The sequence below is a fragment of the Ambystoma mexicanum genome, chromosome 10 (genome assembly GCF_040938575.1).
Source record: "Ambystoma mexicanum isolate Mex_15411 chromosome 10, UKY_AmexF1_1, whole genome shotgun sequence".
Lineage (NCBI taxonomy): Eukaryota > Metazoa > Chordata > Amphibia > Caudata > Ambystomatidae > Ambystoma > Ambystoma mexicanum.
Window position 1 is genome coordinate 21815391 of NC_090932.1, and position 14809 is coordinate 21830199.

At 44.6% G+C, this 14809-nt stretch overlaps 1 protein-coding gene across 2 annotated transcripts in view; it reads right to left on the reverse strand.

The window, feature by feature from the left end:
• LOC138491110 (uncharacterized) overlaps positions 1–14809 on the reverse strand; it is a 578562-nt gene that overhangs the window by 115104 nt on the left and 448649 nt on the right. For both annotated transcript variants that reach the window (XM_069617434.1, XM_069617433.1), the window contains exons 88-89: positions 13517–13716; positions 13046–13426 (exon numbers count right to left, since the gene is read on the reverse strand). In XM_069617434.1, coding sequence (XP_069473535.1) covers positions 13046–13426; positions 13517–13716 — 581 coding nt within the window. The remainder of the gene's footprint in view (positions 1–13045; positions 13427–13516; positions 13717–14809) is intronic.

Below are 14809 nucleotides of genomic sequence, written 5' to 3' on the forward strand. Positions count from 1 at the left end.
CTACATTTAAACACTAGGGGCCTCATTACAAGTTTGCCAGTCTGGAAAAAAGGGTGCTTGTAAACTCACCGTACTGCAATCTTTGGTGTTTGTGCAATTCCTGAGACAATCATTCCCCCACTGGGACCCATCGCCAAGTCGCATTCCAGTCCCGTCCACCACCCTGAGAGAATTATGGAATGAATTCCTAACCCCCACCGATTTAGCTATAACCACAATTCTCATTCTTACTTTAAAGGCCTCCTCCCATTTCATGCCAACATCCTCTATTGAGCCCTCATTTCTCTAAAGAAAATCGGCTACCTCTTCTCAGATCATCCCCGTGAATGCCGAGTCCGATAGAGATGCAGCCCTTATTTTCCATAATGAAATAGCCAGTTTTGATTTAGTCCATGTTAGTAAATGTCCGTTAACATGGCATGGTCAGGAAATATTGGCCACAAGCATTCTGCGCCTGAAAATTAGGTGAAATTCTTCCCACCCACAAATACAGAGTCTAATCTGGAATCGTAGACGTGGGTGTAAGAACAGAAACAGTAACCTTCCCTCTCTCCATGACTTTCCCTGCATAATTCTACCAAGTCCAAATCAGTAATCACGTCATTCAAGGCCTTAGACGATTGTTGTTTCAGGGGTCCCATTGTCAACAAGCGGTTCTGTGTCGGATCCAACAAACAATTACAATCCCCGCCCCAAAGGAAGTACTCACTCCTATAACCCCCGCCAATGTCACCACTGACTTAAATATGTGCTAGGGTCCTCAGTAGGGGCGTAAGAGTTCACCAGGAAAATACCTCTCCCATCCGGCTGCCCATCAGTGCCAATGTCCGACCGTCGGTGTCCATAAGTCTCTTATCTATCCATATCAGTTCCCCTTTGGCTATCCATGTAAGCACCCCCTTGCATATGTGGAGTAATCCAATCCAAACACTGTTCCACCCCACTTCTTCCATATGTCACCCACCTCTGCCTTCATGAGGTGGGTTTCTTGTAAAAATGCCACCTGTATCTTCCAACGATTCAGTAATTCCCCACGGTCATTCTCTTCTTGTTGTGACCCAGCCCGCTCACATTCCATATAATTATCTTAATCCTAGTCATACCCCTTCTACACTGCAACGCCCATCATAACCCTCCCTAAGATTCTCACTTTCACCAAATTCCTCAAACCCACTACCTCTGAATCCTTGCACTTGAAAGTAACCAACATCAATAACCCAGTCCCGCCCCACGGGCCATCCCACTTCCCGGAATCCCCTCGTTCTTCTTTAACTTTATATCAGTGCAGATCTTTGATCACTTCTATCACAGAGTTATTGGTAAAAACTGGATCTAAAACCATTACAGAGCTTCATGAACTATCACTATAAACTGGGTTCGATCCAGTCAGGGGTTCAGAACATGGAAAGGCTAAGAGAGGGCAGGAGAGTAACATGCGATTGTATAATCCGGACTCATCGGAACAAGATCTTGCTACAGTGGTGACTTCCTGAGTGAGCGTGGAGTTTAAAAAGCAACACGAGGTTTTAACTTCGGTTTTGCTGTGGATGACATTCACAGTTTCATTTTCCAAGAATATTTTAACATCTAGTTAATTAAGGTCTTTAGATGTTTGCTGTATCTGCAAAGGGGATGCTGGAATGACCCATCCCAAATAGTCTACTGGAACAGTTGGCACATCTCAGGGCATAGGATGGTGTTTTGCACTATGACAATCATGCTCTGTACAAGATCAGTTCAAGGCAATGGCCCTTGGAGTTAGAGCAAGAGGAGCTCTGCAGGAGCGACCTCTGTGCAGAGAATCTCTTAATATTTAGAAGTTTGATTGGGAGGGTCTGGTGTGTCATAAGAGAATTGAATTAATGCAGGATTATGATCTGTTAAAGCCTAGGCCCATTAACTGTTCTCATGAGCATCAAGGAGAACATGACGGATGCCTGATCATCAGTAGAAAACAGGAGGTTTGAGAGTGAATGTTTCCCATGTATGTAATGGGCATATCCTGGAGTGAAGACTTGGAAAGGTTGAACTTATCCAACTTATCCACGTCTTCCAAATTCACTCAATCTCTGGATAGACTGATATCTTTTCTGAAGAGGTCAGGGTCTTTGCTCTATGTGCTCTCTCTACAGTCAAAAAGGACACAATGCATGGCACTATATGCGGTTGCCTGCTGTCTTTTTGCTATACCAATTGCTTTTGCTCATACGGCTTAACGTCAGTCTGTGATGTGCTATACCTGGTTGCCTTGGCCTTCCACTATGTGGCCAGTACACGCCAGGTACGTTGTATGAATACAGCCATAACCGTTGTTACTAAACTATATGCTTTACGCTCCCCGCACGGAACACTACCACGACTTAGCACAAACTGCCTACCGTGCTAACTTAGCCAGAGCTTCACTCCCACACCTACCTGAGCATATGCCGCCAACATATGTACTACTAACAGTAATACACCTCATGACTGCTCATTGCCTCAATTGCCCCATGGTGACCTTAACATGATGCCTGAATCCACTGTCATCTATATATGCAATGATGCCACTTCGATTTCTAAGCGATTCTCATGCTGCAACTATATCTATGCTTGAGTACCACACCCCGAGCCTCTTGTCCTAGCACGTGTTCTCTGTACTTGCAGCTACTCTCATTCGGATGTGACCACTGAACTTGCTATGACTGCTTTCAGCTAAGCAAACTACCCAAGGTTGAAACAGAATACACCTGCTACACGGCCCTATTAGCATACTCCATGATCCATAGCACTAGGTGAACCCCTTGGTTACAACTAGCCACCCTCAATCTACATTGCGACACTTTAGCCAGACAACCGTACCGAAGTAAGGGAAGTAACCTGAACCCGTAACTATTCTAACGATCATGTGTAGAAACCTGACCTCCCTGACCCACCTAACTACAGTCATGGCCTTTGCTACCTATAGCACTAGCCCCCCCACAGACAGAAACTTGAGACTTAGGGCAAGACTACCTTGCATATATGAACCCAAAAGAAACTGCGCAAACAATACTATTAGATTCCCAACTATACAGACTCACTTGGATAAGCAAACTCAAGCCACGAAACCTTCAACTCTGACCCCGCGTCCCACTCACTTTCTTAAAAAGAAACACCTAAGTCGAAATAATCACACAGATAAATCTGCAAGCAATCCCACTCCTAGGAATACTTTGTCACTTAGTGCATCCCTTATCAACACCAGATCCATGGTAGCCCATGCAACTGAAATTGCTGACATACTAAATAACGGCAGCATCGACCTCCTTGCCGTAACAGAAACCTGGTTCCACGAGACAGCAGGACCTTCCCTGATGCTAGCCGTACCTGACAATTACCAGATCCACAGAGTAGACAGACCTAACACTAAAGGCGGTGGCCTAGCCATCATCGCTAAAACTACTCTGCCTATCAGGCTCACCACCTCATCTCCCTGTGCTTCCTGCGAAGTACTCTCAGCAAAATTGCAACTCTCTAATAACTGCACGCTAACTATCCACTTGATCTATAGGCCCCCAGGTCCCTTGGGAACCTTCGAAGATGACCTTACCACCCTCATAGCTAACAATACCCAAAACCACTCGCAAACGCTGTTGCTGGGTGACTTTAACATTGGCTATAATGAGACAGATAACAAAAATGTCCTCTCTATAACAGCTATCCTGAACGACCACGGGCTTACCCAAAAAGTCCTCACCCCCACACATGTTAAGGGTAGAACCCTTGACTGGGTATCTGAACTTAACTGCAACATAGTCATTACTGACATCATCCCTCAACCATGGACCGACCACTATCTAATGAATTTCACTGCCACACTTGATCTCCTCAGCCCTAAAATTATCAAAATGATACCACCACTCCCCACCAGAAGTAAAAAAGACATTACCACAGAAAAACTCATCCCCCTCCTCCTGCCTACTATCAATGGCCTGAAGAACAATACTGACCCAGAGACCCTAGTAGACACCTTTAATAAGGCTATGTCTCATGCACTAGATACTATTGCACCACCCAAACTACGCAAAGCTAAGCAAGAAGCCCACCTTAATGCTTGGTTCACACCCCAACTTAAGGACCTTAGAAAGCAGAAAAGAAAACTCCAAACTATCTGGCGCAATTCGCCCACTGACAACAATAAAGCTAACTTAACCCAATTCTCCAAATACTACAAGACAGAAATGATCAATACAAAAATAAATGTATTCAATGACAGAAATACTAATGCCAAACCTAATACCAAGGAACTTTTCGCCATCCTCCGGGAAATGGAATCCCCCATGCAACCAACTGACATGGTCCCCAAGGACAAAATATGGTGTACTAACATACAGAACGTCCTATCGAATAAAATCTCCACCCTCCAACTCAAAATAACTAATAAAAAGGACTCCCTCCCTCCTACTGATCAACAAGCACCTTTGGCGACTGAACCCAATACTATCCTGCCTTTTAGCTTCAAACCTATCTTCATTATCGACACTGAAAAGGTTTACCTCTCACTGAAGCCATCCAACTGTGAGGGCGACAGCTGCCCAGCACAAATAATAAAGGACGCAGCTAGAGATCTAGCCCCGTTTATCTCGAAGATAATCAACTCCTCTTTCAAATCCAACACAGTGCCGGCTAACCTAAAAGAATCCTGGGTCCTCCCCTTATTAAAAAACAAACCCTTGATCCTTCCATGCCAACCAATTATAGGCCTATCACCACCGTACCCTTCCTACTAAAAATCATCGATAGAGTAGCCTAGCTCCAAATTCAAGATTACTTAGAAGCTAACCATCTACTAGGCTTACGCCAATCGGGCTTCCGCCTTCTCCATGGCACTGAAACGGCCTTGATAGATCTTAAAACTAAAATTGAGGAATTCAAGGATAGTGGGAAAACAGTGTTGCTACTCCTCCTGGACTTGTCAGCAGCCTTTGACTTGGTGGATCATGCAGTTTTATTGCACCACCTCAAGCTCGCTGCCAACTTCACTGGGGAAGCTATAGCCTGGGTCCAATCCTTTCTAGCCAACCGGACCATGAGAGTCTTTTCCACGTCTACATGTGCTGATCCCATCCAAATCACATGTGGAGTCCCACAGGGCTCCTGTGTCTCACCCACTATGTACAACATTTTCACCAAGCCATTGTTCGACAAGTTGGACAGACTGGGTGTCACCTACACAAATTATGCAGATGACACCCAGATCCTCATACCCCTTTCGGGCAACTATGAAGTGGACCTGGCCTAGGTGAATAAAATATACATCCTCCTTCAGGCATGGATGGCCACCCATGGCCTCTGCCTGAATGACGATAAAACTGAAATCCTGCTCCACGGATCAGACCATAACCTAACTAAACTCAATCTGGACTATGCCTCATTTAACATTGACAATAATATTATTAAGGTTATGCGAGAGGTTAAAACTCTAGGTTTTTACCTCGACTCAGCTCTCACCCTCAAAAAGAAGGTGAACTCCCTCGCCTCTACAACCACTTACACTTGTAAACTCATCCGTGCAGCCAGACCATTCCTGTCCAGTGCCAGCTCCCTCACCTTGGCCAACGCCCTTATCATGTCTAGACTGGACTATTGCAAGGCCCTATACTCAGGTGCAAATATGTCGGTCATTGACAAACTCGAGAGATTACAAAATAATGCCCTAAGAGCAGCATTGAATATCCCACGCAGAGGGCATATCTCCAAATACCGGACTGAGGCCCACTGGCTAAAGATAAAGGACAGAATCCTCCTTAAAACTATTTCTCTCACATCCAAATGCCTAAACAATCAAGCACCCCCTTACCTAGCAGAAAAAATCAACTGGAGACCCTCAGACTGACTGAAAAGATCTGACAACACCTTCTTACTCAAAGTCCCTAGATTTAAACTTATCACGGCGGGTGGATCTAGATTCCCTGTTTGAGCTGCACAATCATGGAACACACTCCCACCTGACCTCAGACGCCCATTACCCTACACTAGATTTAGAAGTAACGCTCTCAAATGGCTGCACAACAACGATATGTAACAATATTCACCCTTATCTAGCTGATCATGACATACTTATTTGAAGACTGTATTCTTCTAATGCTGACCCATTATGACCCTATATGTACTGTATCACTTGTATCATTTGTTGTAAGTTACCTCTGTTTTGTAATAGCCTGTGTAAGGCACTGTAACTAAGCTTCGAGTCTACTTGTACTGTTGCGCCCAGCAGCCCAAGGGCTTGGTGCGCATTATCAAATAAATAAACAAACAAACATAAACAAACTTACCCAAAGGCAAACGATTGGGTGGAAGGACTCATCTTAAGTGAAAAATGTATGCTTAAAGGAAGATGAGTTATCCAATATATTTGTTTTGGGTTTAGGGCCACTTGGTCGAAAATATTTGATGTTTTCCAATGCGACCCCCACAATCTCCCCACATCCCTCCACCTTAACCTATTCCCTTACCCCTCCCCATATATTTATTTCATTTAATTTGACCGAAAAAACAATCAAAGAAATTCGGTCAAATCGAAAAGGTGTAATTTTTTTAGATCAATTATGCTAATACCTTTGTTTTGTACTTGTGTTCCAATCAATTTCCTCACACTTTGTCTCCATCTTCTTCCCCCGTTGTGCGTAAACAGGCAAATATAAGCAAGGCTTTGGGTTCAGCTTTAGGGCTCATGTTTTCCTCACCACTGAAATCCTAACTACAGCTCTTTCAATATCGATGGCAATATAATCCCCGTCGCCAAAGAGTTGAAGACCCTTGGTTTCTACCTGGGCTCCACCTTGTCCTTAAGGAAACAAGTGAACTCCCTGGCCTCATCCACAGCCTATACCGGTAAACTTATTAAAGCATGCAGACCCTTCCTCTCACCAGCCAGCTGCATTATCCTAGCCAATGCACTGATCCTCTCTAGACTGGATTACTGCAATGCACTTTATGCAGGCACAAATAAATACATCATCAATAAACTTCAAACCCTACAAAACAACGTGCTCAGAACAGCCTTGAACTTCCCAGTCAGAGAGCACATCTCTAATACGTGTAGAAACTACAACTGGCTAAAAATTAGCGATAGGGTCACCTTCAAAATTGTCACACTAACATTCAAATGCCTGAATAATGCTGCCCCCCATACCTCAGGGACAGAATAATAAGAAAAACTTCTGCATGACCAACTAGAATAGCCAACTCTTTCTGCCTCCAAACCCCAGGATTCCGACTAAAAAAAACAGGAGGAAATAGCTTCCACGTGCAAGCAGCCCATTACTGGAACGCCCTACCAGTTGAACTAAGAAGGGACCAGTCCTACAACAGCTTCAGGCACCATACCTGCACCTGGCTCCGTCGCAATGACCTTTGAAACCTGAGACCATGTGCATTGTGTACTGATACCCTATGCACCCATCCACTCTCTCATGTAAAATGTACATAATGTACCTACTGTTTATAATATGCTACCCTCTATCCCTACATGTAAAAGTAAAGAATGTATATCATGTATATAATGTGATTATTGTGCATTACATATGATACCTGTAATTTGTAACCTGTAACCAAGTTCTAAGCATTCTTCTTATTCTGCGCGCCCAGCTACCCAAGGGTTTTCTGGCGCCCTATAAATAAACAAACAAACAAACCTCTGAAATCCTGTCTGGCTGAACATTGATCATTGTGGCAAATTTGCTAAAGGTTACTTCTAGTGCGTACAACCCTTTCCTCCAATCTTATGGTGTATCGTTTCCGGGAGCGGGACAGGACAGGAGCATGATACAGATGCATGTGTACATGAAACATCCCTTTCGCCTGCTCCAAACCCAACCGTCAGTCCTTTCATCAATTTGAGCCTCACTGGACCTCTTATTAGAGTGGGTGCTGGGAGGGCCGTAAGGAGGAAAGGAGACCATGGTCAAAGGGTAGTGTTATCACACTGGTGAGTAACTTAACGTATTACTATCTTTGTTCCCCCTTTCCTTCATACTTATATAAGATTGTAAAACACCCTATCTATGTGGTGTGGAGCTCAGCTGGTGCACAGAGATGCTCATCTCAGGACTCAAGTGTGATCAAGAGGAGATCACCTCTCTCGAATTTATAATTGTTTCCATAATTCATTTTTGTGCATGTGTATCATTTTATGGAACCATGTGCAGAGCATTAGAGAAAGTGCTATAGAAACAAATAAAAACAAATACAAAACATAAAGAAGGGTGAAAAAACACAGGGAAGTTATGCAAAAATATTTCTGAGAACTAACTGGCCAAACTGGGAGTCTGTTCTTGAGCTGGCAACAAGTGAGTAGTGCTTGCAGAATGCATTGGAGGTAGGCAGCCATGTTGCAGTCAGTGAAATGCTATCAAGTCAGCTCTAGGTCCTAAAAGATGGCATGAATACCTTTAAGAGGCTTGAAAGTGTGCAGGGCTCCAGTATTCAAGACACCATCCACCTTGATATGGTTGCCTTACTAGCTGTTGTACCCCGAGGGAAGCCCCCACAAGCGATATATGTGTTTTTATATTTTCTGATCTCTTTTTTCCTAGGCTAGTACAATTTTAGGTGTGTCCTTGCGCATTGGCTGTCCAGACACCTCTCAGAAGCAGAATCTGTGTTAGGAGAGAGCACAGGTGAGCATGTGTCTTAGGTGATGTGAAACTCTGTCAACTCCTTCTGATGAACTGAGAAAAGATGGGCGAATGCGGAGTAACCACTGCCCTGCGGAAGTTCTCCAGTTATACGTTCCATTGTAATGGCCACCCAATAAGTGGACTTCATATAACCAGTTGTAGACTCGCCAAGGGCATAGGCTCAAATGCAGAGGCATCACGTAGAGAAAACAATGTTAAGCTCCTGCAGAGGATGAAAGGGACATACACACGGGTGAAGCTTCATCAGATCATTCTGTGGGACAAGACCACAAAGCAGAGCAATTGAGTTTAAGGTCTAGACATTTCCTCAGTGTCAAAAGGTTGAAAGTCACAGTAAGGGACCAAATAGTGTGACAGGATAGCTGTTGAAGGTCTGAAAACCACCTTTCCACAGCCACTGCGGTACTGTCAGAATCAGGTGGACGTGCTTGGCTCTCCTCAGTTTGGGAGCCACTACTGTAATCAGTCGAGATGTAGGGAATGCATCAAGCATCTGTTCAACCCATAGTATAAGAAAGCTATCACCCAGAGAGTTGGCCTGTTCACCCTTACAGGAAACGAAGAAGAGACACCTATCTCTTCCTCTCTCATCTGGAAAACAGGTCTGAGATTGGATTCCAAAAAAGTCAACTATCTTATTCACCAGAGTCTGTGATATGGACCATTTGAGGGGAACGTTGTGACCCGTCTACTGATGAAGTTTGCTTGTGCATTGAGGCCCCCCTCTAAGTGACTTGCAGGGAAAAAAACCTGTAGAGACTTCAGCAAGTCCATAGGCCCTGAGCTGCCCTGCAAAGCTGAGGGGACCTGATGCACCCCTGCTTGTTCAGGTAGAACATAGCAGAGATGTTGGCTGTCTCAAAGACAAGTCCCCGACCCCACATGAAAGGCAGAAGACTCCTCATTGGCAGAAACATTGCCCTCAGTTTAAGTGTGTTTAAATGACAATTTTTCTGAGTCAGTCCTCACAAATTATGTACCCCCAGATCGTGCATGGTTGTGTAGGGGAACAGGTAGATGCTATCTCACTAGTTCCCGCCCCTCACCACCGTCATACTGGAATAGTAAGAGGAGAGCAGTAAATGGGACCCCCTCCATTGTTCCCATACTGCATCAAGGGTATAGAGACGCTATGCACTCAGACAGCCACACAGAATGTACCTTCGCACTGAGAGTGTGGAGGGATTCTACATGGAGAGATGTCACCTGCCAAGATGTCAGAATGCATGTATGGATATAATTGACAAGCGTTAAAGTAAATTCGACGAGGACAGTGTCATGTCATGAAGAAGAAGATATAGGAACCTATTCTTCAATTATATGAATATACTTAGGGAGTAAAAATGTAACTGAAGCATTAAGAGTAGTAACATGTACCTACAGCTAAAGTAATCATGGAAATAAAGAAGATGAAGTAACTTACTGACCAATCACTGTAAATACGCAGTAGCGCAAGGTAGAAAGGAAACATATAGAAACTTGCTAAAGAGGGATATATAGTGTGGCTAGGACGGCCATGAAAGGAAAATGGACACTGGCTCACGTTGAACTTGGCCAAATTACCTCAGAGACAGGCCAAGGCTTTAGAATCAGGAGATACAGAAAGCAGCTCTGTGTGCAGACCCGACGATGAGTCAAGGTTGGCCCAGTGTTAACGATGCTATTTTGAGGGATAAGCACAGAGGACAAAGGGAGTACATGGATCAGCTCTGAATGATGTGGTACATTCTTCATAGATCAAAGAAGAAGAAAAAATCTTCGAGAGCCAAACTGCTGGTCAATTAAAAGTATAGAAAGTTCATGTGAAATAGAGTGAGCACGTCTCTAGAGGCCAAGAAGAGCAATGGTACCCTGCAGAATTAAATCAAATAGCAGAAAATAGAAGGCTGAAATGGACACATGTGTGGTCTCTCCTCACGTGACTCAGAAGCTGACAACAAAGACTATTCATTAGACCTTCAAGCTAAGATAGTGGTGTGCTCACACTCCCTTGAATGTTCCAGAACAGTGAGCAGGCAACAAATGGAAGATTTTGGCTTATGGCATACCGATGGACTAATTGGGAAAAAGGGAGTAAGTAGTCTGACAGGACTCAAAAAACCAAAGTTTTGTTTCACGTACGTGCTGCTAAAGAGCCAAAAGTCCAAGGTTGGGATAGTATGTCAACCAATCAGTGGGCTTGGGGGAAAACCTAGCGTGCAATGTATCATAGACCAATCCACTGTTGTTTTGTCCGCTACAATCAGTACTATACGTAATTGAACTATCAAGGTGTGCCCTACAGATAAGGGGTAGCCAATGATGTACTAATCCTTATATGTTCTGTAAGTAGATAAGTTCCCTTAACTAAATCCCTTCCCTTGATAGGTTTTGTATTTTTCCAAATAGAATGATGCCATGGATGGCGCATATTGGGGTATAAGAACTCCATGTAATCAAGCTGCTATGCGCATTTGCATGCATCAGTCCGATGTCTGTGAGGTTTCCCTACTTTATTAAATGACAATAAAGTAGTACTTTGCCATATTCCTTGAGTCTGTCTGATTATTTGGTATGAGATCATTATCGTTATTCATTCTGGCACAGACAGACGCTTCAAGGTGCTAGAGCACAGTTGTATTCCCCCCGTATAGAGAGAGGCAGGCATGGACTTGAAAATGTGAGGATCGGGTGAGTAAAAAGCCACTAAGAGGAAAGATATGTGGTTCAGATTCACGACTCCAAGTCTAGCTTCAGTTGCTCCACAGTCTCCTGATGCAAGTAGCCAGATGCAACCATACCCCCTCATGTGAAGCCACACAAAAGACACCACATGAACCAATGGGCCCTACATGCCATCAGACTTGTATAGAAGGCCCAGGCTCGATCAATCAACTGTCAACATGTAGACTGAATGAGCAGGATCCACCTCAGTGGAAAGGTCAAGTCCCACGGGAATCCAATGGACTGATTCCTTAGTATAGGCGTCAGTTCACCGAAAGGCCCTGAGAACAAACCAACTCTACTGTTACACAAGGCAGTGGAAATCAACTGTGGGCTGCAGGGCCTTACCAGGAAGTCATCCAAGTAAGTGACCCACATCATACCCTTTGTAAACACCCGGGGGCGGAGCTCAGACCAAGGGAAGCACCTTCAACTGGTTGCTCTAACCAGGCATCACGTGCCTGAAGAGCCTAAATTGGGATGTGCACGCAAACACCCTGGAATTCTAGGGCTCATAGCTAATCCCCCTCCTGCCCAGGTGTTACCATCTCGAACTTCTAATTGCATTGTGGTGGAACGTGTTGAGATCTACGCTGGAACATTTCATGTAGTTCCTTCATGGGTTCCCTGGGAGTGATAACTGACTATATCTTTGTGGATTGTGGGCATGTAAACACCCTGGAGTTCTAGGGCACAGAGCAAATCCCCCTACTGCCCAAGCGATACCATCTCGAACTTCTCATTGCATTGAGGTGGAACGTGTTGAGGATGGTGAGATCTACGCTGGAACATTTCATGTAGTTCCTTCATGGGTTCCCTGGGAGTGATAACTGACTATTTGTTTGTGGATTGTGGGCATGTAAACACCCTGGAGTTCTAGGGCACAGAGCAAATCCCCCTCCTGCCCTGGGGTAACCATTTTGAACTTTGCATTACATTGAGGTGGAACCCGTTGAGTCTGGAGGCATCTACAATGGATCACCTCATGCACTTCTTTCATGCCTTCCCTGGGAGTGAGATTGACTACATCCTTGTGACTGGAAGAATCTGGAGGCACCCCTTGTTGTGCTGTGACATCCTCACATTAAATCACAGGTAATTACTAATTACATATGTTAGACCTAAAACTTTGTGTTAAATATTTTTGGAGCGATGCAAATGTGGTTATGTGTGATTTGTTTTCCACTATATGTAATTTAGCCAGTGATGAATTTCGAAAATGTGGTTATGTGCGCTTTTTTGCCTACTTCTGCAAAGATGTTTTAGCCACAACAATATTTTGCATGAAATGTCAAACACTAAATAAATGGTATGGAAAAATATTGTCTTGTTGTTGGTCTAGAGGGAAAAGAAATGGAAAGCTTTGCTAATTCCCATAGGTCCAAAGTTGGAACTTTGCATAATTATACTGGTTGAAAAAATCTTTGTATACCCCTACTTGGGGCACTGTGGATGCAAACGTGCGAACACAGATATGAATACATGGTTTTGAACCCCCTTCTCTCAGGATGGGCTCAGCATAAACTATAAAAGTCACCTTTGAAACTTGGAGGGGGGAAGAGACCTTAAAACAGACAGGCAGGCGTGCATTGCACGTGAACATGTGATTATAATGAATTTAAAACAGATGGATTCCATTGCAAGTAATATCAACTTTGAAACACAATCAAAATGATACTCACTGAAACATGGTTGCCCTTCCTCAGAGCGATGTGGTTGCCGTTTACTGTGAGCGCTACAGAGTTCAGAGCGGTCCAGCTCGGGCTGCCGCGGTGTTCGTTTCGGGTGGTGACACTGAATCGGGTGGAGGTATTTCCACAAGTCTCTGCCACTGTGTAGTTGCAGGAGCCCTGGAAGTGGTGGAGTCTCCCATCGAAGGTTGTGTAGTGTGGGTCCCCGTAGATGTGACAGGTGGCAGTGCTTGCTGGGTAACAACCGCGGAGGCCATTTTGAATCTTGCAGACTTCATCGGGTGTGCAGGATACAGGAATGCATTGCATGTTGTTATTTCCCTGACACTCACAGCTGCTCTGACAATTCTCGTCCATGAAGCTCTCTCCTTTCTGCAAGAAGAAAAGGATGGATAATACATGATGTTAATGTGGAAGGGAATTCTCAGAGGCACGGGGCATCTTCTGACTGTGGACACTTACATTGTAGTACTGCCCGCTGTACCAGCAGCCACACTCGGTGACAGAGACACAGGAGGCCCCGCTCAGCACAAAGCCCTCATCGCACTGGCAGCCCTCAACGCAAGGCTTGCTGCAGTTCTGAAGGGCTGACCGGTCCAGACATGTCGCAGGGCAGGCCGTCATACAGGCATTAAAGTGGCTGTTGGCACTGCAATCGAGAGCTACAAAACACAATCACAAAGCATGTGGTTACATTGAAATCAAGCTGGGGAGCTGCTTTACAATGATTACAGCTATCCGGTGTATGAGCAAGACTTTGATGGCAGGAGAGCGGCGGTGATAACTGCTCATGCCAATGTACCAGGCTACCATGTGTTCGTCAGGAAATGTATTCCTCGCGCTTACATCATTGGATGTTCTCTTAAACCTTTGAACTTGGTAAATAATGACTGTATGAGCTCCAAGGATACTGTTCTCATGTGCCAGGCATCTCTGCATTAATCTTGATGTAAATTCCTGTTGCCAGAAATGTTAAACTTGCCAGTGAAAGTCATCATATGCAAAGGTACTACCACCGTTGGGGCTGGTGCTCACCTCACATGCCAGGTATTGCCATCATAAGGCCTGGTGCTAACACACTTGACTGGTAGGGGCATAAAATGCTCAGGTACTCGCAACATTGCCAGAGGATGCAATCACATGCCAACATGCTCGCACCAGAGCCCGAGAATGCAATCACATGTCAACATGCTCATGCCGCTGCCAGAGAATGCAATCACATGCTAACTCCATTGCCAGAGAATGCAATCAAATGCCAATATGCCCACACAATTGCCAGAGAATGCAATCAAAGGCTAATATGCTCACACAATTGCCAGAGAGTGTAGTGAAATGCCGACATGCTCACATCATTGCCAGAGACGGGCAAACAGAGCTGTAGTGTTTAGCCGCCATTCTCCTCGTTTTTTATGGGGCGTAAGATTCTGTCCCCCGAAGGTATTAAACTTTTCTTTTTTGTCCCATACACTTAAAAGGGTGCATTGGTTATTGGTGAAGGGTTATCACTCTCTGGGGGATTTTCTTTAGATACTGAGGCTGTAGTAGGAACGGCCCCCAACATTATGGTGAGGTGGTAGTAGGCTCTTTTATTATGTCTTGGGGTCTCACGAGGTGGGTGACCCCGTGTTTCTCTTTTACAGGCTAGAAAGGTGGTTGCTGCTATGTTTCTGGCCTTTATTGTAAGTAAATATGTGTTAGTTTGTATTTTGATACACTTCACACAATTGGCTGTGCATTTTTGGGACTATGCTGGGA